Consider the following 22392-nt stretch of genomic DNA (forward strand, 5'->3'; position numbering starts at 1 on the left):
ACAGCCACAATATTACCCGTCAGCTCCGCGTAGCGTCCGCCGAGAGTCTTATGTCATAGGTGAAGCGACTGGGAAACTTGGGCCACGGAAAGGCCGAACCCCCCGCCTTGGCCACCTCCTCCTCTTCTCTTCCCATACTGCTCCCCCAATCCCCCCCGAACATCGTCACAATGAGTTTCAAGGGCTTTCAGAAGAGCCTCGTGCGGGCCCCGCAACAGTTCAAACTCAAGTTCAACATCGGCGAACACACCAAGGATGTCGTGTATACCGACGCCGAGCGTCGCTTCGAAGAGCTCGAGAAGGAGACGAAGAAGCTGCACGACGAGTCTAAGAAGTATTTTGAGGCCATTAACGGTAAGGGACACACCTCCCAAGGGGTTCCGACGGTTCCGCGGGCGCATCGAAGTGGGTGTGAGCGAGGAAGAAAATTGCTGACTGCTAGCTCAGGCATGTTGAACCACCAGATCGAATTCTCCAAAGCAATCGCCGAACTCTACAAACCCATCTCCGGCCGCGCTTCCGACCCGGATTCCTACCAATTTGAAGGAAACCCCGAGGGCATCCAGGCCTGTGAAGATTATGAGACCATCGTACGGGAACTGCAGGAGTCCTTGGCCCCCGAGCTGGAGATGATTGAGAGCCGGGTAATCAGCCCTGCAGATCAGCTGCTGGAGGTGATCAAGGTGATCCGCAAGGTTGCTGTCAAACGCGACCACAAGAAGCTGGACTACGATCGCCATCGCGCATCGCTGAAAAAGCTGCAGGATAAGAAGGATAAGTCGCTCAAGGACGAGAAGGCGTTGTACAAGGCGGAGAACGATGTCGAGCAAGCCACCCAAGAATACAACTACTATAACGATTTGCTGAAGGAGGAGCTGCCCAAGCTGTTCGCCCTCGAGGCGGAGTTCATTCGCCCGCTGTTCCAGTCCTTCTACTACATGCAACTCAATGTGTTCTATACTTTGCACGAAAAGATGCAAGGCATGAGCATCAGCTATTTCAACCTCGCTCTTGACGTCGAGGAGGCCTTCGAGCAGAAGCGGGGGGATGTCCAGGAGCGTGCGGAGGCCTTGACCGTCGTCCACTTCAAGACGAAAGGTCTCGGTCGCACTAACTCAAAGCTGGGCTCCCTGAAGGCGTCCGAGGCCAAGGCCGGTCGCGGGCGCGCATCCTCTACCGCTGACGAAAACCCTCCGCCACCATACTCCTCCGCCGCCACCCCCAGCCCAACGGGCAGCTTCTCCTCCGCCGCTAAGGGCAAACCTGCTCCGCCACCCCCACGAGCTAAGCCATCGCATCTCAGCAAGCCTGTGGAGACGGTGATCGCTCTTTACGACTACGAGGCCCAGGCCCATGGCGATCTTGGATTTTCCGCGGGTGATGTGATCGAAATAGTGCAACGGACGGACAACCAGAATGAGTGGTGGACTGGGCGAGTCGATGGCCGAGAAGGCCAATTTCCGGGTAAGCATTGTCGGCCTAATGTCTCATTCCCGCGCTCCAGCTCACAATCATCTTTAGCAAACTATGTTCAGTTGCAATAGCATGTGGGATGGTTTTGGTGGTCGTTGTTCTTCTGGCACCCGCTTTTCTGATTGTGTCTTGTTCTCCTCTGGCGCATCATGGTTTCATAACATAGAGCGTTCCGTGTGTAAATAACCTTCGTTTCTTAATCTTTTGCTAGCTCAGCCCTATGGAAATGGGAGTATCGAGCCGATGCTACCTCGGACCCGGTCATGTTGGGGGTATGTCCACCCCCCTGGATCCTACCGTAATATCGAAGCTTGGAAACACCACCATCTTGTCTTTGCCTAACACTGACATGTTATTCGTAGGCCACATTAATCCACCATGACCCATCTCGTTCATCTCACCAATGCACGCCTCGCTACGGGCGACCGACTTGTTTCGGGAGACCTGTGGTGTGACCCTGAGGCTGGCGTTTTCGTCCCCCCGCCTAACCCCGCATCGCCGGCGTCAGCCATAGATCTCCAGAATCGCATTGTGGCCCCGGGGTTCTTGGATCTGCAGATCAATGGCGCCTATGGCTTTGATTTCTCGGAAGACCCTGCCGGAGAGCATGCTGGCATCTCGTACACTGAGCGGTACGGTGATGTCCGGCGGAAGCTCATCGCTACCGGTACAACCAGCTTCTTGCCTACGATGACGAGCCAGTTGCCAGATCGATATCATCAGGTTAGTCAATGGACTGTTCCTATTGCAATGCTTCCTGGCTTCAAAGGGGGCTGGGGCGTCCTTTTGGGGAGTTGGGTAGACATACTGATGATTTAACGATACATCTAGAACCTACCATTCCTAGGCCCTTCGAATTCCCGCGATCCTTATGACGGAACCGAGTCCCTCGGCGCCCATTGCGAAGGACCTTTCTTTGCCCATAATCGAATGGGGGTCCATCTGCCTCATGCTATCCACGCTTCCGGGTCAACCAGCGAACCCAAGCGTGTTTTTGAAACCTATGGAGCAAGCAATTTGGTTGATTCAGATCTTCTCTCAGTGGAGAAAGAGCCCGGTTCAATCCCATCTCATGTTCGCATGATCACCATCGCACCAGAGCGACCAGGTGGCTTAGAAACCATCAGACAACTCAGTCAAAAGGGAATCATCATGAGTATCGGTCATATGGCAGCCAACTACCAGCAGGCCAGGGCAGGAATTGACGCAGGAGCGACCATGATCACCCATTTGTATAATCAGATGAATGGCCACCATCACCGTGAGCCTGGGCCATTAGGAATGTTGGGTGGCGCAAGCGATGTGGATTCCCAGAATGAAGCTAAGAACCTGAAGCAAAGCGGAAACAGCGATGCGATCAATCGTCCCTATTTTGGCATCATTGCAGACGGGAATCATGTTCATCCGGCGAGTGTCCGACTGGCCTATCTGACACACCCTGAAGGCCTCGTGCTGGTGACTGACGCCTTGTTGCTTCTTGGTGGTGAGGATGGCACCATTGACTGGCTCACAAGGCGGCTTACGAAGAAGGGTATTTCTGTCAAGCTGGAAGGCACGGATATCATCGCAGGAAGGTAATATAGCTTCGTTGCCCATTTGATCTTTTGTCCCCACAGGCTGAACAACATTGCTCTAGCTGTGTGACGCTCCTCCAGTGTCTGAATAATTTCCGCCGGTGGACAGGTGTCTCTATTCCTGTCGCGCTGCAGGCGGTAACTTCCAGACCGGCTACGGTGCTTGGCTTGGCACATATTAAAGGGACTTTGCAACCTGGTGCTGATGCTGACTTTGTGGTCTTAAGGGAGGAGTCAGTGCCGGGACAGTCAACCTCGGATCTAGCTGTAGACCAGGTGTGGAAATTCGGGGTGAAGGTATTCGACGAAAGCGCTACATAAGCATACCGAGAAACTTGACCAAATGAATATGTACTCAAGAGGCAAACAAGCCACTTGGCGCTACAGTGCGAACCATGCCACATATTTTAGCGCTAGACAATGTCCATGGGGTAGCCGCTCGGGAGAATATGCATGGTTTTTAACTCGCGAAACTCCCAGACTAAGCCCACAGGCAAAAGTAATCCTTCCTCTATGTTCGTTATATTGCGATCCCAAACGAACCACAGAAGAATCGCAAATAGAAGTCGGCGGCGATGAGACATGCTGAAAAGGGTCAAAATTATCATTCAGGAATGCATATCCTATCTTATTCGATAAAGAGAGAAAAGAAGAGAATGGAATGCCCATGGCAGTTTGGTTAAAGATAAAACGAAGTTTCGACACAGGAAAGCAAGTGAAACATGACATTAGTTACATAAAGATGTTCCCCGCCCTGAAAGAAGATCATCTTGGAAGAGAAAGGAACCAATGAGATAGAATGAACACCGTCGGATTACTGAGAGCACTTCCCCATCACCCGACCGCTCTGCATTTCGATTGTTCTGGATGGACTTGGAACAAGACAGATTCAGGTCAACCTCTCAAACGATGGAATGCTTCCGTCGGATACTGTCAATGAAGATGTCATGCTCCACAGCAATTGCGAGGGGGTCCATGGAATCATGCGACTGCTTGCTCATCATGCTCAATGGCTGGTTCGAATAGCAGAGAGTTTTGGCAGCTGTGCTGGCTGTCATCCCGGTTGTCGAGGTTTGCTTTTCCGAAGCGGCATTATTGAGTGTAGTGTTGTTGACTCCGAATGCAAGGGCACGCCAGAGGTTGCGGCGGTGAAGGGGCTGAGTATCGCTGTGCTGCCCATGGTCGAGATTGGCGCCAGCCCAGATGGACGATAGCGGCAGGGAAATGGCGACCAGGGTCAAGAGGTTCGAGGATAGCTCAGGGAAGACGACGAAGTATTGGGTGATGGAGAATACAGCCGGGATGGTCAATGTCTGACATCCACCCACAAAGACGATCTTCATCGGCCCGAAATCTCGCACCCCGAGTCGACGTCGCTGACGAAGAGCAAACCCCAGCTTTGTCACGAAGACGGCACAGAAAAAGCACACACTGACGGTAATCACAATGTTGCAGGCGCTCTCCAGCCACCAGATTGTGTCCATGTAGGACAGTTCCATGATGGCGATACTATTCTCGACCATCCATGCCAGGCGGAATGCAATAGTCGCCAGGGCCACTGCGATTGATAGGGCCAGGAGCGGCCACCGATAGCGGCGGCGTATGGTTGCACATACCACGTGTACCTGGACCACTAGCGAGGCCTCAATACAGGCAACGACCAGTGACTCGAAGACACTGCCCGTGATGGACATGGCAAATGCACTACGGTTCACCTGCAAGTAGTCCAGAGAGAAGTATGGGTAAAAATGCTCGAATCCGGTAGTGAAATGCATCAGTTGTAAGAGTAGCCGGATGATGTTGAATAGCAATGCCGTGGAATTGAGAAGAAACACGGATGACGCACGCTTCTCCCGCCGGGTTAGGAGCAGAAGGATCACGAACAGTACGATCGACGCTCCGAATTGGGACCCATAGTTGATGCAGATTCGGACGTTGTACTGGATGAATGTATCCACATCGGTCACAGATATGGTAAAGGGGGTGCCATCGGGATAGCTCAAGTTGAAGGACTGCGTGAAAGGGTCAAAATCGGGCAGTCTCTCCGGGTGCGTTTTCGTGTAGGGTTCAAAGGTCGCCATGGTGACGTGATTGGAACCACGAGGCGTTCAATCTTGAAGTAATTCGTGTCGCTGGGGATGAGCGCAGATCCAAGATGATATGGTAATTCCTCAGGGGGCTCTGGCTCTGCAGTATAAAAAGGCCGAGCATGGTTCAGAGTGAAGCAGCCGAGATCTTGGGCAGCTGTATCGCAGGCTGCGGGAGAGGAGTTGACTCAGCAGTAGCATGATGGAGCCGAAACAAACAATGGAGGTTGAATATACTCTTGGAAGGATCCGGAGAGGCAATGCCGGATGGTGCAAATCGGCCAGGCACGGTGGGGAGAACAATGCAAAGTGGGGCGGGGAGAACAATATCAAGACGGGCACAAAGCCGGGCTTACCGGCAGGCAAGAAGCCATCCAGTCGGTGGACGCCTGGCAAGTCTGAGGTCTGTCATGACGGACACGCGGCTATGGTCAGAAACCTCGTTCCTCCTCGGATTTTGCAGACCAGGCGGAGAGGAGGGTCTCAAGGCTGCGGTTTCATTTTGTTGCCGGGCGGAGTGCTGAAAGTGGTCAAGTTTGGCGAGGGCGGATGGCAATGAGAAGCGCACCATGCACGGAATGATGGTTGAAACAGCTTTCTTCGCGTTAGAACCAAACTGTCTCTTTGACACCTCGACCACTTGTAGACTCGACTGCGTCCTCGGGCTTGTGCCATGTCGACCCCTGCAGATCACGTGCGACTTATAGTTGTCAACGTTGACCGGCTTCGAAGAGGACACACAACCCACACAACACTCGCAGACTTGCATACTCGCATCCAGCGCATAGTCAACCCGTCTGATCACCTCACAACTTCAGTCTGATAGTCCCCGATATTCGACAATGCCGCCTGTCCCATTCTCTTCCCTTCGGGCGCACATTGGACCGCCCCACCCGCCTCGGAGACTTTCACATTTCTCAGGCACTGTGCTGCTGCTCGGGCCGATTTAGAGTGCTGAGCAACAGCAGGTTATTGTGCCTTTCTACGAATAGGACATCTCTCTGTGGGTCCGTGTGGAGGGTCCGCTTACTTGCAAGGGCTTTGCTTCTGGTCACTCTTTGAAATCAACCGTGCTATCCATGATGTTTGGGCGGGTCGCCATACCGCGATGCTGCAAACTCTTCAGGGCTTAGAAATCAGAACCGAGGTATATAAAGTGCGGCGTCACACCCATTCGGGCCCAAATCGTTTAATCTTTTCTAGTTGACCGTCATTTGGCAGCGTTGGATTGTATTGTGTGTTTTTCAATTGTATTCACGCATCAGTTACCATGACTTGGCCCGACATCCCCACTGCCGCTGCCGCGGGCATCTCCTACTTCACGCCCGCGCAGAGCCCGCCCGCAGGCACTGCGCGCAACCCACAAGCCAGCGGCAAGCCCATTCCCAAGCTGTTCCAGCCCCTGACGATCCGAGGCAAGACTTTCCAAAACCGCCTAGGGGTATGTCCCGTTGTCTCTTCTTTCCCCTCCCCCCTTCCCCTGCGTTTCATGCTCATCTACTATCCGAAACCCATATGCTCACCTCTGCTCTCCATAGGTGGCGCCCATGTGCCAGTACAGTGCCGATGATGGCCACATGACTCCCTGGCACATCGCCCACTACGGCGGCATCGCCCAGCGCGGTCCCGGAATGATCATCATCGAAGCCACTAGTGTCGTGCCCGAGGGCCGCATCACCCCCGGCTGTGTGGGTCTCTGGAAGGACTCCCAAATCGCCCCGCTGAAGCAGGTCGTTGAGTTCGCCCACAGCCAGGGCCAGAAGATTGGTATCCAATTGGCCCATGCGGGTCGTAAGGCCTCGACGGTGGCCCCCTGGCTCGGCGGTATGACGGCCACCAACGCTGTTGGCGGCTGGGTGGAAAATGTCAAGAGCCCCAGTGCCATTGCCTTCGCTGAGGGCGATATTGTGCCCAAGGAAATGACCCTGGAGGATATCCAGGAGGTCAAGGACGCGTGGGTTGCGGCCACCAAGCGCGCTCTGGCAGCTGGTGTGGACTTCATTGAAATTCACAATGCCCACGGATACCTGCTCTCTTGTTTCCTCAGCCCATCGGCCAACAAGCGCACCGACGACTATGGTGGCAGCTTTGAGAACCGCATCCGTCTCTCTTTGGAGATCGCTCAGCTCACCCGTGACACGGTTGGACCCAACATTCCCGTTTTCCTCCGTGTATCTGCTACCGACTGGCTGGAGAACAGCCTGCCCGAGGAGAAGGGCTGGAAGCTGGAGGACACGGTCGAGTTTTCCCGTGCTCTTGCCGAGCAGGGTGCGGTTGATCTGATTGATATCAGCACCGGTGGTGTGCACTCTGCCCAGAAGGTCACCTCTGGAGTGGGTTTCCAGGTCCCCTTCTCCGCTGCCGTCAAGAAGGCCGTTGGCGACAAGATCCTGGTCTCCGCCGTGGGCACTATCAACAGCGGTGTTCTTGCCGAGAAGGTCATGAATGATGAGGGGATTGATGTCATCCTGGTTGGCCGTGCCTTCCAACGTGACAGCGGTCTGGCCTGGGCCTTTGCCAAGGACCTGGATGTCGAGATTGCCATGGCGGCGCAGATTCGATGGGGCTTCACCAGCTTCCGCAACGCGTCGGAGTATATCCAGCCCAACTCGATGAAGGCATCCATCTTTGATTAGTTGGTTTTCGGTTTGCATAATAGTGTATAAATATAGAGCATAATAGACGAGCAATGATAGATGAGTAGACCCAGAATATTGCCCAGACTTATCTGCTTGTCCATCTCTTAAATGGTGACCCATTCGGGCATTAGTTATGGGTGATTTAGAAGTTGAATTCCAGGAATCTCAAGGAACCCGATTCGAATAGACTCACCATACTTACTCCTGTAAGGCAGAAAGGGATACTGAGACATACCTAGCACCTATGGAGTCGAGTAGTTTATTAGTGCAGAGCGCTGCTCATTCCAAATATACTCGCTTCATATTAATTGTGGGACGAACTGCAAGTGTTTATCGCGAGAACCCGTTGAAATCCACGCCGCCAAGAACGGTTGCGGGGAAGCCAACATGGTGCGGAGGGCTACCACTGCAACTTGCGACTCTTCCCCTACACCTCCCCCCACCTCCTCCCCTCCGTCCATCAACATGGCAGTCCCCCAGCGGACGCTGAACTGGCTATACTCGGTTCTCAGCAAGGTATGTGCCCTTAAGGCCTATTGCGAGGAGCTCTCTAATTTCGCTTCAGGACCACTACGACCCCAAACAGACCTACCACGATCCCAACCGTGCCTACCACGATGTTGCGAATGCGCTCGCCCAGTACCCTACACTCTCGCCTCGTACTGATGTGTACAGTGAGCTATGCTACCCAATGCAGCTCCTGACTATTACTCTGACATATACCATCTTCCAGCGTACGAAAATGGCTTCTCAGCACTCCTCCTGCACCTGGTGGGGACGCTCCCTGTCGCCTTCCGGGGCACAACATACCGATTCCCGATCGCACTCTGGATCCCAAATACCTACCCCCATGAGCCTCCAATGATCTATGTAACGCCTACCCAAGATATGGCGGTCCGTGTTGGACAACATGTCACGCTGGAAGGGCGGGTATATCATCACTATCTAGCCCACTGGGCCGAGGCGTGGGACGTGAGTAGCATTACCCTCCTGATGTGCCCGCTGCAGGCTGACTAGATTTATATTTTATGTCCCTATAGAGGTCAACCATCTCCGATATGCTGTCCATCCTCCGAGAAGTGTTCGCAAAAGAACCCCCCGTTAGATACAGGCAACCGATGCCACCGCAGCCTCAGCCACAGCAGACACAGACACCACCACCCCCACCCCCACCCGTACCACCTTTACCACCTGGTATGGGACCTTCAACAGCCCAATCTCAGAGCCCGGCTCGGACACAGTCTCTCGATTTGGCAACCAATACACCTCCACAGCTGCCGCCAAAGATCGGCGCCGGTACCGAGCCTCAACCCCCGCCGGCACGAACTACAGAACGATATCAATCTCCTGCGCCCCTTCCTCCACTACCTCCGAAGGGACATGAAGCCTCCCGAAGCTCCATCTCGCGTCATATGGGCATCACGAGTCCCGGGGGCCGAACATCTCAGCAATTCGTTGCGGCGCAACCGCCTATACAGTCTCACATGCAACAAGACCCGGCGGCTTATAGCAGAACTCCTGCTGGTCCGATTAGCCCGGTTGCTAGTTTTGATCCACCAGCAGCCTTCTTACACCAGGCTGAGCCCCCTTCTGGGTCTCCGCTGCCCCTACGGCAAGGGACTTTTGTACAACCAACACCCCAAGCACCTCCGTCTCAACACCCGGGGTATCAGCCCTCATCCCCCCAACACCAGCAACAGCCACGGCAACCACAAGGACCCCCATACCCAGAGCATTCTCCCTATCCACAAAACTACCCACGACCACCCCCGGCAGTACCTGCGCCGAAGAAAGAAGCCCCGGATCTCCTCACCTCGCCTTTCGAACTTGAGCTTCCATCATTCACCTCCGCGGGACCAGCACCTCCCATCCCCCCCAATCCAGAAAAGGATGCCTTGTTGTTCGCTGTCTCGCAAACTCTCGCCGAGACCCTTCATGGCCACGCGGCGCAGTCCGACACGGCAGCGCAATCTCTCGTCTCGCAATCGCGGTCCCTGGAGGCTGCCATGGCGACGCTCCAGGGTGAAGCCACGGCGCTCACTTCCCTACACGCAACCCTCCAATCCAACACCGCGATCCTGCAGCAGTCCATCCACCGCGCGGACGCGACCATCGCAGACGCGCAGGCCCGGTCCGCATCAGTTTCTAGCTCACTCGCGGCTGACTCGCCATCCGGCCTGCCCCCAATCGACGAAGTCCTCGTTGCTCCAACCGTTGTAGGGAAACAACTCTACGATCTGGTCGCCGACGAACAAGGCCTGCAGCATGCCCTGTATGCCTTGCAGTCTGCGTTGGTCCGGGGCGTGATCGGCGTCGATTCGTGGTCGCGACATACGCGCGGTCTTGCGCGCGAGGCGTTCCTCAAACGCGCATTGATTCGCAAGATTGGGCGTGGGATGGGGTTGGACGAGGCCGCCGTGTAGTTTTGGGGGGGGGGAAGAGGGAGGTCCCCCGCGGCTAGGGAACCTTTCGGGCAGACCACATGTTGTAGATACCCTCATTCTTTGTATTTATGTGGCATATGAAGAATATCGACATGCAGTTGGTTTTTTGGGGAATGATGTAAACCCAGAGTTGAGGCTGTATTAATTGATTGGTTCCAACTGCTCGTGTTTTAACAGCGTGGTGTAATGGAGCGTGCTGGAAAGGTCACATTAACGGATGTATATATTTGTAAATCCAGTTGACCCCACCACTCCCGCAGATCGCTTCGATCATCTACCTACCGATCGACGCACTTGTGCAACCTGATTTGATTTGAATTTACTCAAATCTATAGGTATCCGCTCAAGAGGTACATGCGGCATGGTTTAATGTAGGTTGCCAGATTGATAGATAATAGGTTGACCAGGTAGCTGGACAGTTGATTTCAAATTGACCTGCTACGCGTCCCGCGAGTGCTTTTCTCGCTGTACAGAGCACCCGGGAAATCTCGAACCGACGCCCAATAAACAAAACAAGCCCCAAGGGAGTTCATACGTACAAGAAAGGCTAGAAGAGGGATAGTATGACGAGACGGAAATGGGAATGAGAAATGGACGTGGGGGGTTCCCCCACAAACAACGACCCAACCAAACCAAACCAAACCACACAAAACAAAATAAAACAAAACAAAACGTGACTTCACAGAAGACCAGCGCGCCAGATCGATCTTGCTCATTTCACCTCGTTGGCGTCGGAGAAGGGACTCTGTACGCGCGGCGGCGCCCCGTCGGTGTGACGGGAGCTGCGTTGCTGGCTTTCGGAAGAGGAGGTTGCGTCGCTGCTGAGGGGGTCTTGGAAGGGACCAGAGCTCTGAGCAGATTCCTCGGACGCGGTAGCCTTGGCTCCTGTTGAGTTGGAGGAGGTGGTTGGCCGTGTCTCGTCGCCGTTTTCGTCTTCGTCGGATGAGTTACCGTCGAACGTGGACATTTGGTGGTCGAACTGATGACTGCTTCCATTCGACTCGGTTGTGATTGGCTTCTTGTCTGCCTGACCGTCCTTCTTCTTGACCGAGGCACCACGGACCATGACTGGCTTCGCCACAACTTGGCGCGCCACAATGGAACTGCCGCCGTGCTGCATGGCCCCTGCCTTGGCAAGTTGGGATGTGGTGATGGCCGGCACGGCGGGGGCATCCCTGGGGGTGATCATCACAGGAAGCGGTTGGGTCGGGGAGCCGGAGCCCACGCCGCCAGGAGGAGCATTGTGCACGCTGACGATGTTGGCCCGTGACCGCTGGATCTGCTGCGCGGGAATGGCGCTGACGATGGCGTCACTGCGGTACACAGTGGTCGCGACACTGCTCCGGAAGGTGGGAGACATACTTTGGTGGCCCGTCATGGTGGTCCAGGAAGAGTCCCGGAGGTCACCCGGCATGAAGAAGTGCTGATCGGGGTGGGCACCCGGCAAGGGGGGAACCGGGGGCACCAGCGTGGCCGGGGTCTCCGGAGGGGAACGATTGGTGACACCGGGAATGTAGGCGATTTGGATGACGTTGGAGGCACGGGTGAGGACGGTGGAGGCGATGGATTGGATGGATTTGCGGCCATCCCGCGCGGCATTGAAGGCGCTGTGGTCCTTCTCCTCCCCTTCAGCAGCATCATTGCGGCGCTTGCGAATGACAAACCACCAGATGAGGAAGAGGATGAGGGTCAGGGCCAGCACCGCTCCCACCACACCACCGGCGATGGCACCGACGTTGGGCCCACTGGACGAGGGCGGGGAGGAGTTGGTCGAGCTCGACACACATTTGGTGGTGGAACAGGTGTCACAGGTCTGGGCGGTCATCGTACAGGTCTGGCCATCGGGGCAGGCCGGGCAGGTGGGGACGGAGTCGCATGTTATGCAGCGCTTGAAGAGGGAGCGGGAGGGAGAGAAGCCATCTATAGAATGGGGTCATGTGTCAGTAGGAGGGGACCTTGTACCTTTCCTGAGATGGAGATGAGGTGAGGAAAAGAGCTCGTACCGATGGGCGAGAAGGAGGAAGGGTCGACAGGGTTGAGAAGCATGGTGGGCGAGGAAGAGTCGAGGACGGCTGGAACAGGGGGAACAAAATTGATATCAACAACGGCGACCGGTCAACGGCGGCAAAGGAATGTGCAGATGAAAATCGAGTGGATAGTGGAAAAAGGAGTGTTGGGCTCAAACGGCGTCCAGTCGTGAGCGGAATCGCGAGATCATGGGAAAAAAAGAGGTCGATCAAACGTCCACGGGCGCAAGGCCGGCGAAAAACGAGTGTGGGTGGAAGTGGACTCCGATCAGGGACGATGGACGGGCATCGTCCAGAGGATCGAGGGTGAAAGGGCGGAATGGGGGAAAACCGAGCCCGTCACGACTCGAGACCGGATGGGAAGAAAGGGCGAAGAAGATGGTGAGGAGTGGTGAGAGAGATAGATTCTCCTGGGAAATGAGGAGAACGGGGGGGCAGCAGATAGTCACGGGGGGGGGGGGGGGGGGGCGGCCTGAGCACGACGTGGACGGGGTTCGGGGTTCCACCTGGACCAGACTCAGACTAATCAGGGACCCGATGCAAGATGAGCGATGAGCGATGAACGATGTATGATGAACGATAAACGATGAACGATGGACCGGAATAGAAGACTAATATTTGATGAACGAAATCACAAGATCACGAAATCAAGAAATCGCGAAAATCACGAAAATCACGCATCAATTGGTGGTGGTTCTAGTGATGCTACATGAATCACGGCTGGTCCGGAGTGTTTCAAGTGGCTGCACCTTGCGCCAACCCAGCGGCATACGACGGGAGGCGGGCGTGCCTGAGTGGCCCAGCGGGCGAGCAGTGGTCTGGACTCGGACTATGGTCGGCCCGGGAGATTACGGGGCTGAGCTCAGCAAGAGAGTCACGTGAAGGAATCTGTAGGGAGGTGGGAGGACTACGGAGATGAGGCGTCATCGGGCGAGATATCCATGATGGTTCGGCAGATTGATGGTCTGCAATCAATCAACCGTTCGGCGGTGCTGGTGGATCTGCGCGGCTGACCCATCCAACCACCCTAGCCTGCGCCGTCCGTAGGCTGGGCCGGGAGATGAGGCCCCCAACCTGAGACACTCCAGACACGGGAGGACGTAGCCACCACGCCACCACGCCCCCGTGGCTGTGGCAAAGTGCAGTCCATGCAGTCCATTGCAGTCAGTGCCGCCCTCCCCGGCCCCTGCTGCGCCTTGCTATCGACGGGACTGACAGGTCTCTTCCTCGTCCGCTATCCAGCCCTGCTGCAGGGACGAAGGGTGAAGGACTCCCTCCTGGAGCCAGCTGATCGCCGATTGAGAGAGTGACCGCGTCCGCCGACTGTGTCCTTCTACAGTGGACAGTGACAGCGAAGCGGAAAGGATGGTTGCGCTGGCGGGATGTCATAGCTGGCCGGACGGTGTACCTGGTACAGTGCATCTCATCCATCCTGCCCGGGATCAATGGATTATATACTACTCCGTATATACATACTTGGTGGTGGTGGTGCCAAAGATTCTCATTGCTCGTCAGGGCCGCACGGATACGCTCTCTTTATGAATGCTTCGAAGGCGTTTGTATGCGATCCTCGTCCACTTAAGCTCCTCTCATGGGCAAGAACCCCGGAGATTCGGCACGCTGCACGTCCTCCTTGGATGTATGGGCGGAGGTGCAGAGTCGATCCCGCGGCATACCAGACGGCGCGAGGAATGCAGAATGAAGCTTGGCCGTACCGACTGTGCCAGGCGGGCAGATGGAGGCGACTGCATACATACGTGCCGTATATACTCCGTACGCGAAGGAGGCGTGGCATCGTCTCTGGGCTTCATCAGTCCCTTGTCGAGCCCGGAAAGGTTGAAGGGCTGAAGCGCCTCTGCGGTCGGGTCGCTCTCACCGACTGTTTCACCAGTGGAGCTCCGGTGATTGGGTTCAGCGGGTCCGCCCAACCGAGTAAGCGTGGGTGGAGATCTGGAGAAAGACTAGCACCCAAAGGGGCCTGCGAAGAGTCTAGGAGAAAAAAGACCCAGCGACTACTCCGTAGTTAGGGGAGCCATGCATCCGGGATCCTTGTGACCTTGCGACCGTTCGTGGCCGTTGTCCTCCCATAGAAGAATACCGAGTATCGAGTACCATAGACATAGAGAGCGTCGAGGCCAGCTCGCACAACTGCACGGTCGGCAGCATAGCGGACCCGTGGATTCCAAGGCGCAAACTCTCCAGGGTCGGTGGTCCCCTGCCTTGGTCCCTGTCCTGGTCCCTGTCTGGTCCCTGACAGGCTCCATCGCTGGGACTCCATACCGCAGTGCAGAATCTCCCACGGCGCCCGATCCCAAGGGATGGAGTATGTGCATCATTGCATCATGCACCACCGTCATTGGAGGACTCGAGAGGAGGGAAATCGGCCGCCTCGAGCAATCATGTTGTCCGGTGGCCGGGGGGCAAAGGGTGTTATTTTTTGCTCGTTTCTGGATGAGCTGGTGGTGGAGGCTAAGCCCACTGGGGATTAGAGAGGTCTATTTTTGCGCTTCCCTTTTTCCTCAAGCAGTACGATCGCGCGGCGAGTCTCACCCTGCACACTCTCCTCCTTTTCCCTCCGCCCTCTCCTCCTTTCCTCTCTTCTTTTCTTTCTCCAAACATCTCGTCCCCTCCCCCCCCGCTCTTCCCCCCCCCCCCAACGGTGCTGTGTTTTATGCTGGGAGCAACAACTTATCTCCTTGGTTCACTAGGAACGCCATTCACATCCGCTGACACTCCTTTTTGAACTGCTGGATCCTTGATACTCGACCACTCGGCCACTCCACCCTTACGACCTGCAGCCCTGGTGGCTGAATCTCCCTGGCTCCTCCTTTCAACCCACCCCCTCTCTCGAGATATACCCCCTCTGCGGATCTGGACAACAACCGCCTCTAATCCTACTTGTCCAACGTTTGCGCGACCATCATGGCCTACCAGGGGTCCGGCGCGCACTCGCCCAAATACGAGAGCCATCAAGAGGCTCCCAGCTCGCAAGTACGCGCCCCACCAGCAATTCCCGGGCCTTTCCCTTCTGCCTCATGACTAACCCCAGGTCCAGTATCGGGAGGATGAAGATGCCTCGCATGGACTGCTGTCGCACCAGCAGGGGCCCTTTGCGACACCCTTTGATGACCCGCACTCCCGTGGGGTCTCCCCCGTACGCCCGGCCTCGGGTTACAGTCTGACCGAGACGTATGCCTCCGACGCAGCACCTGGCTACCACGATCCCTATGCGACCGGGTCTGTCTACTCGGGCCAGACCGAGAACCCCGCAACCGCGTTTGGCGTCCCGGGCCGGGTCCCGTCGCCGTACGCGCGGAGCGAGACTTCCTCCACTGAGGCCTGGCGCCAGCGACAAGCCCCAGGCGGTGGAAATTCGGGCGGCGGCAACCTCCGTCGATATGCCACTCGGAAAGTGAAGCTGGTTCAGGGTTCCGTCCTGAGTGTCGACTACCCCGTGCCCAGTGCCATTCAAAATGCTATCCAGGCCAAATACCGTAACGACCTCGAGGGTGGCAGCGAAGAGTTCACACACATGCGGTGTAAGTGCTCGTTTTCCCATGCTCCGATCGACCACAACCCACCCAGCGAAAGATGGCGCTAATTCTCATCCGATCGTTCTAGATACCGCTGCGACGTGCGATCCCAATGAGTTCACTCTCCACAATGGTTACAACTTGCGTCCCGCCATGTACAACCGCCACACCGAGCTGCTCATCGCCATTACCTACTACAACGAGGACAAGACCCTGACCTCGCGTACCCTGCACGGTGTGATGCAAAACATTCGTGATATTGTCAACCTCAAGAAGTCGGAGTTCTGGAACAAGGGGGGTCCCGCATGGCAGAAGATTGTCGTGGCCCTCGTGTTCGACGGTATCGATCCTTGCGACAAGGACACCTTGGATGTCCTGGCCACCGTCGGTATCTACCAGGATGGCGTGATGAAGCGCGATGTGGACGGCAAGGAGACGGTGGCCCACATCTTCGAATACACGACCCAGCTGTCGGTGACACCAAGCCAGCAGCTCATCCGTCCGACCGATGACAGCCCTAGCACTCTGCCCCCTGTGCAGATGATGTTCTGTCTGAAGCAGAAGAACAGCAAGAAGATTAACTCGCATCGTTGGCTTTTCAACGCTTTTGGTCGGATTCTCAACCCGGAGATCTGTATCTTGCTCGACGCAGGAACTAAGCCCGGCCCGAAATCCCTCCTGTCCCTTTGGGAGGCCTTCTACAATGACAAGGATCTGGGAGGTGCCTGTGGTGAAATCCACGCCATGTTGGGTAAGGGCTGGCGTAACCTGATCAATCCGCTGGTGGCAGCGCAAAACTTTGAGTACAAGATTAGTAATATCTTGGACAAGCCTCTGGAGAGTTCATTTGGTTATGTGTCCGTGTTGCCTGGTGCCTTCTCTGCCTATCGCTTCCGTGCGATCATGGGCCGTCCGCTGGAGCAATACTTCCACGGTGACCACACTCTGTCGAAGCAGCTCGGTAAGAAGGGTATTGAAGGTATGAACATTTTCAAGAAAAACATGTTCTTGGCCGAGGATCGTATCCTCTGTTTCGAATTGGTCGCCAAGGCCGGCTCCAAGTGGCACCTGTCGTATGTCAAGGCTTCCAAGGCCGAGACGGATGTGCCTGAAGGTGCGGCCGAGTTCATCTCACAGCGTCGTCGTTGGTTGAACGGCTCCTTCGCAGCTGGTATTTATTCGCTGATGCACTTCGGCCGTATGTACAAGTCGGGCCACAACATCATTCGCATGTTCTTCCTGCACATCCAGATGCTTTACAACATTTTCAACACCATTCTCACCTGGTTCTCACTGGCCTCCTACTGGCTCACGACCGTTGTTATTATCGACTTGGTTGGTACCCCGAGCGAGAGCAACGGTGAAAAGGCTTTCCCCTTCGGAGCCGACGCGACTCCTATCGTCAACACGATCATCAAGTATGTGTATCTGGGCTTCCTGCTGCTTCAGTTCATTCTTGCCCTCGGTAATCGTCCGAAGGGTTCCAAGTTCTCGTACCTGGCTTCCTTTGTGGTCTTCGGCCTCATTCAGGTCTATATTGTGGTCGACTCGCTGTATCTGGTGATTCGCGCCTTTAGTGGAGGCGCGCCGATGGATTTCGTTACCAACAAAGGTGTTGGGGCTTTCCTCAGCTCTTTCTTTGGTTCCTCGGGTGCTGGTATCATTATCATCGCCCTGGCCGCCACTTTCGGTCTTTACTTCGTCGCCTCGTTCATGTACGCCGATCCATGGCACATGTTCACCTCGTTCCCCGCCTATATGGTCCTGCAGTCCTCCTACATCAACATCCTGAACGTCTATGCCTTCAGCAATTGGCACGATGTGTCTTGGGGTACTAAAGGTTCGGACAAAGCTGATGCGCTGCCCTCTGCCAAGACGACCAAGGATGAAGGCAGTAAGGACGCGGTCATAGAGGAAATTGATAAACCTCAAGCGGATATCGATAGCCAGTTTGAGGCCACCGTCAAGCGCGCGCTCACTCCTTACGTTGCTCCCGTTGAACACGACGAGAAATCCCTCGAGGACTCATACAAGAGCTTCCGTACTCGTCTCGTCACCTTCTGGATTTTCAGTAATGCCTTCTTGGCCGTCTGTATTACTAGCGAGGCGGTGGACAAGTTCGGCTTCACGGTATGCTTCTTTCATCCCTTCCCATGCAACCCATTCGGGATCCTTTTACTGACCTGCTCTGTAGAACACGGCTACCACCCGGACCGCTCGGTTCTTCCAGGCCCTTCTGTGGTCCAACGCCATCATGGCCCTGTTCCGCTTCATCGGTGCCTGTTGGTTCCTGGGTCGCACTGGTATCAAGTGCTGCTTCGCCCGCCGGTAGACGCTGTCTGGCTGTACTCTTCTTTCTCTATCATGAAACACCTCTTCTTGGCACATGTTTTTTGTTCACCCCCTTCCTCATTTTTTTTCTCCCTTTCCTTTCCGTTCCATTCTCTCTATCTTCCAATCTCGCGATTTGTATTCTACTTAAGGATGCCCGTTTCTTTCGACCCTTGTCCTTTTTGTGATGCCAGTATGTACTGCCGTGGAAGGTTGAATAGCAACCGGAAAACTGTGATGTCTTTTTTGGTCGGACCAGCGACGCGATGGGAATGCATTCGGGGCGCAATGAATTTTTGTGAGATGTGATTCAGTACAAATATCCTTGATGTCGGCTGTAGGATCTGTAAAAACCGCAGTGCTCTGTTCGTACAGGGTCGTTTGCCGATGTACGTCATGTCCCAACGCGAAGGCGGCCAGCGGATTTTTCCGCGATAGAAAGTGACCGCCGGGCTGACCCCCGCAACCCGCAGGACGTGTCTGCCTCCCCTCCTCCACCTTTCAGCCTCCTCATTTCCGCCCCAACACACGCGAGTCCTGTGCATTCGACCTGCGGCATTCGTTCTGGGTCGATTCCGAGCGTCTGAACCATCTCTCCCTGACTCCTGTGGACCCACTACTACTTCGGGGTTCCGGTCGTTCCACCAGTTGGGGTGGTGACTTCCCAGCCAAGATGCTGAAGATCTGGTCGATGGTATGCTGCACTGTGGATATCGTGGATGGCATATATGAGCAGAGACTAACCTCTACTCTTCCCACAGAAGCAGCAGCAGCAGCAGGCTGAAAATGCCGAAGGTGCTGCTGGCAAGAAGAAGAAGAAGGTCACCGCCGCACAGCTGCGCGTGCAACGAGGTGCGTCTCGCCTCAACTCCTTCCTACCAATACACTTGACCCTTTCATGTCTAACGAGGCCCCCCCTCTATCTGTCTGTTCCTCCTACAGACCTCCAAGAACTCACTCTCGGCAATACCATGAAGATGTCCTTCCCGAACCCAGACGACATCTTGAACTTCACCTTGACTATCGAGCCGGACGAGGGCATGTACAAGGGCGGCGTCTTCAACTTCAGTTTTTCCGTCAATCAGAACTTCCCCCATGACCCGCCCAAGGTCAAGTGTACCCAAAAGATCTATCACCCCAACATCGACCTGGACGGCAACGTGTGCTTGAACATTCTGCGCGAGGACTGGAAGCCAGTGTTGAATCTGAATGCGGTTATCGTGGGCATGCAGGTGCGCCGTTTCTCCTCTTTATGCCCCTGGTCTATAGTCCGTGGACTGCGGTGGCTAATCATAATCTGTTCCTTGCAGTTCCTCTTCCTCGAGCCGAATGCCTCTGATCCTTTAAATAAGGAAGCCGCAGAAGACCTCCGCACCAACCGCGACGGCTTCAAGCGGAATGTGCGCTCCTCCATGGCCGGCGGGTCCGTCCGGGGCGTCAGTTTCGAGCGAGTGCTCCGATAGAACCGGTAACGCGATCGGTTCGTGCTCAAAATGGGTGTCTTGAGTCTAGCACGGGTTCCTGCAATTTACATATGAGTCAGGATGGCAGGGAATCTGGCTAGGCTCGAGATCAGAATATGAGAGACGCGAAATGATGATCTATGGCTTTACAGGGTGGACTTCACCTTAAAAGGCGGAAGTTACAAGTACATATAACCGGCGTATTTAGCGATTGAATTCAATAGATCCAACCCGATCGGTTTCGGATGGAGAGTAGTGGCGTGCGCGTGGCGAGGTCGTATAGATTGTCGGCTTGTGGCAGGGAAGGGGCGGTTCTTATAGATCTACGGGCAGAGAGTGGACCACAATCCATGCAAGCAGCACAGGCAGTAAACCTCAGCGAGTAGTGCGGAGATAAGCCATGTAGAGGACCAAACAGTGGAAAAACACATTGATCGCAGGCGTTTTATGTACAATCGGTTCCAACACAAATCACCCACACTCGGCTATGACCCGCCGACGTATCTCGCTCAGGGAGATTACAAGACATGAACCTCCTGGAGCGAGGTGTATTGATATTTTGAAGCTTTCAATTCACAAAGGGAATGCAGCGACACCGACGGGCGAAAGGGAAACGTTCGAGGGGATGCGACTAAGGTCGACCGATTTAGGCGCGCTGGGCGGCGCGCTCCTGCTCAAGACGGGTGTAGTAGGTGTCACGCTCACGGACGCGGGGCAGGTGGTAGCCTGTGTAGGGATAGGTTCGTTAGGAGCCTGGTTTATGGGAGTTGGCCGGAACGGAGGGAAAGGATTCATGCTACTTACCGTACCACCAGAGGTAGCCGAAGGTGGTGCCGAAACCTGGATGGTGAAGTTGCCGGTTAGTCGTTTGTCATTTCCATGAAAAAACACCAGTATCCTGGTCATCTTCCGAGTCTCTAGTGTCAAATGGCATCTTGCGCCGAGAGCAATTGCAACATTTCAATGTCGGCGAGCCATGCGATCATGCCACTCGCGACCCAGCTCCGAAGAACAATTCGATCACTCACCGAAAGCGGTGCTCAGGTCCAGAACGAGACCCCGGCGAAGCATCTGCAAGTCACACACAGCACGTTAGTCCAGTGCCCAGAGTCATCAGAGCACCCGATCAGCCCGCTCGGGGCAAGCCGGGTCTCTAGAGAAGGGGCACCTACGCCGGTGATGGGGGGGATAGCGGCGCCCATTGTAGTAGATAGACGGTGTCAGTCGATTCTCGATGGGAGGGTTCAACGGGTTGGACAGAAGGGATCCTGCCTCGGAGGGTGGCGGGGTTGGGCAAAGGTGGAGGACAGGAGAGTGACGGAGTGAAGTGGACGGGAAGTGAAGTTGAAGCTTTCGGGCGGACTAAGCGAGCCTCCGGATTGGTCGACGGGCCTTGGACAGCACCTCACGCCATTAGAGGGGGTGGCTATTTTCCAGTGTAATTAGCTCTCTGAAATAGTCTACCTTTGCTCGTTACATTTCCAACAGTTCTTTTACGCATTGATCTATGTTACTAGAAACCTGACTGCTGTTCTTCGCAGCTCTTGGACCAAATGTGATGCCTCAGGTATTAAGCCACGTGACCATACCTCCAACTGGCGACAAGACAAGCTGTCTGCCTCCACCACCGTTGTCCTTGACAATAGCTCTGCCCCCCCCCAGTGGCCATGGCGTCGTCGGGGCCAGTCAAGCGCTCTTCATCTTACCTTGAAGCGGCCGATATCAAGCGAGCAAAGCATCACTACCATCACCACCACCGCCTCGCCCAGCCCATAACCCTGCCGCAGGCCTGCGAGCCCGCCGTCCAAGATGATAACAATGTCGAGCACCTGATGAATCGGTCGATAGGGCAACTTCTCAGGGATGCTGGATTTGATCTGGCTGATCCGGCTGCCCTGTCTAGCTTCCGCAGCGCCGCGGAAGAGTGTATGTTCCGACCAAAATAGGGTGTTCATCCTATTATCGGAGATTTGGACTAATTTTGAACCGGTTTGATGCAGACCTTCTGCACATATCAAAGTTTGTTCGCCAGTCTATGCTATCTTCTCGCCGCCTTCAACCGATCCCGCAAGACTTCGAGCACGCGTTAAAGCACCACCGTATCTCCCCCGATGATCTCCGTCCCTATCTCAAGTCGCCGCAAACAGTCGCGCCAATTCCTACCCTCCTTCCATCGCCACCGCCAGAGGATGAGGTCACTCTAAATTTGCCATTTCTGAACGCACTTCGGGTACAGGAGAGCGAGACCAACCGGTCCTACGTTCCAAAGCACTTCCCCGACTTCCCAAGCAAACACACCTACTCCTCAACAGCGGTGTTCACCGAACGCGACAACGACCCGCGCAAAATCCGTGAGCGTGCCGCAGAAGATGGACGACACGGCGAAGAAGCACTTCGAAAGCTGGCCAGTGCCGCGTTCCGCGACAACCCGACCAGCTCGAGCGGGCGCGATAAGCAGCTTTGGGGCAAGCGGATGGAAAGTATGGAAACAATGTTCGAGAAGACGGTGAAGGGGCTGGCGAGGAAATTACAGAAGGACCCGCTCGCCGCCCCGGGCATGAACGCTACTCTGGGTTCGGCCATGGAGATCGATTCGGGGCCCGTCATGGAGGGAGACGCGAAGATGCGGTCGAAGGGATCGTGGAACCTGGAGATGGGCCCCATCGTCAACTGTGAGCGAGATTTCTGGCGGCGTACAACGGCTACAGGCGGGCGCGGCGCCGAGGAAAAGACGCCGAGGCCTACCACGACTGCCGAACCCGTGGATAGCTTTGTGGGCACATGAGATGGCGTGTTGGGAGGTGTGACACAATTACATTAT

At 55.3% G+C, this 22392-nt stretch overlaps 10 protein-coding genes across 10 annotated transcripts; 7 read left to right on the top strand and 3 right to left on the bottom strand.

Moving 5' to 3' along the window:
- Positions 1-170: 170 nt before the first annotated feature.
- Positions 171-1544, top strand: N7482_009993 (amphiphysin; the record flags this gene model as incomplete). The annotated part of the gene is made up of 1 exon (XM_056692117.1): positions 171-1544. The coding sequence occupies one exon, from the start codon at positions 171-173 to the stop codon at positions 1542-1544; it is 1374 nt and encodes a 457-aa protein (XP_056539823.1).
- Positions 1545-1851: 307 nt separating this feature from the next.
- Positions 1852-3368, top strand: N7482_009994 (carbohydrate esterase family 9 protein; the record flags this gene model as incomplete). Its single annotated transcript, XM_056692118.1, has 3 exons — positions 1852-2196; positions 2305-3047; positions 3110-3368. The coding sequence occupies 3 exons, from the start codon at positions 1852-1854 to the stop codon at positions 3366-3368; spliced, it is 1347 nt and encodes a 448-aa protein (XP_056539824.1).
- A 581-nt stretch (positions 3369-3949) lies between these two features.
- On the bottom strand, positions 3950-5128 carry preB (alpha-factor pheromone receptor STE2; the record flags this gene model as incomplete). The annotated part of the gene is made up of 1 exon (XM_056692119.1): positions 3950-5128. The coding sequence occupies one exon, from the start codon at positions 5126-5128 to the stop codon at positions 3950-3952; it is 1179 nt and encodes a 392-aa protein (XP_056539825.1).
- A 1276-nt stretch (positions 5129-6404) lies between these two features.
- Positions 6405-7770, top strand: N7482_009996 (NADH:flavin oxidoreductase/NADH oxidase; the record flags this gene model as incomplete). The annotated part of the gene is made up of 2 exons (XM_056692120.1): positions 6405-6575; positions 6673-7770. 2 exons carry the CDS (start codon positions 6405-6407, stop codon positions 7768-7770), a joined length of 1269 nt encoding a protein of 422 aa, XP_056539826.1.
- Positions 7771-8238: 468 nt separating this feature from the next.
- N7482_009997 (uncharacterized protein) lies at positions 8239-10196 on the top strand (the record flags this gene model as incomplete). The annotated part of the gene is made up of 4 exons (XM_056692121.1): positions 8239-8289; positions 8339-8447; positions 8507-8745; positions 8814-10196. 4 exons carry the CDS (start codon positions 8239-8241, stop codon positions 10194-10196), a joined length of 1782 nt encoding a protein of 593 aa, XP_056539827.1.
- A 733-nt stretch (positions 10197-10929) lies between these two features.
- On the bottom strand, positions 10930-12263 carry N7482_009998 (uncharacterized protein; the record flags this gene model as incomplete). Its single annotated transcript, XM_056692122.1, has 2 exons — positions 10930-12137; positions 12221-12263. 2 exons carry the CDS (start codon positions 12261-12263, stop codon positions 10930-10932), a joined length of 1251 nt encoding a protein of 416 aa, XP_056539828.1.
- Positions 12264-15166: 2903 nt separating this feature from the next.
- Positions 15167-18109, top strand: chsG (chitin synthase class III; the record flags this gene model as incomplete). The annotated part of the gene is made up of 4 exons (XM_056692123.1): positions 15167-15235; positions 15300-15783; positions 15866-17907; positions 18008-18109. 4 exons carry the CDS (start codon positions 15167-15169, stop codon positions 18107-18109), a joined length of 2697 nt encoding a protein of 898 aa, XP_056539829.1.
- A 672-nt stretch (positions 18110-18781) lies between these two features.
- On the top strand, positions 18782-19571 carry N7482_010000 (NEDD8-conjugating protein UBC12; the record flags this gene model as incomplete). Its single annotated transcript, XM_056692124.1, has 3 exons — positions 18782-18802; positions 18870-19340; positions 19419-19571. 3 exons carry the CDS (start codon positions 18782-18784, stop codon positions 19569-19571), a joined length of 645 nt encoding a protein of 214 aa, XP_056539830.1.
- A 646-nt stretch (positions 19572-20217) lies between these two features.
- Positions 20218-20773, bottom strand: N7482_010001 (cytochrome c oxidase subunit VIIa; the record flags this gene model as incomplete). The annotated part of the gene is made up of 4 exons (XM_056692125.1): positions 20218-20297; positions 20376-20411; positions 20600-20642; positions 20744-20773. 4 exons carry the CDS (start codon positions 20771-20773, stop codon positions 20218-20220), a joined length of 189 nt encoding a protein of 62 aa, XP_056539831.1.
- Positions 20774-21238: 465 nt separating this feature from the next.
- N7482_010002 (TBP-associated factor 8 family protein) lies at positions 21239-22356 on the top strand (the record flags this gene model as incomplete). Its single annotated transcript, XM_056692126.1, has 2 exons — positions 21239-21497; positions 21572-22356. The coding sequence occupies 2 exons, from the start codon at positions 21239-21241 to the stop codon at positions 22354-22356; spliced, it is 1044 nt and encodes a 347-aa protein (XP_056539832.1).
- Between the last annotated feature and the right edge of the window lie 36 nt (positions 22357-22392).

Source organism: Penicillium canariense (genome assembly GCF_028826845.1).
Source record: "Penicillium canariense strain IBT 26290 chromosome Unknown utg000007l_segment0_segment0, whole genome shotgun sequence".
Classification (NCBI taxonomy): domain Eukaryota; kingdom Fungi; phylum Ascomycota; class Eurotiomycetes; order Eurotiales; family Aspergillaceae; genus Penicillium; species Penicillium canariense.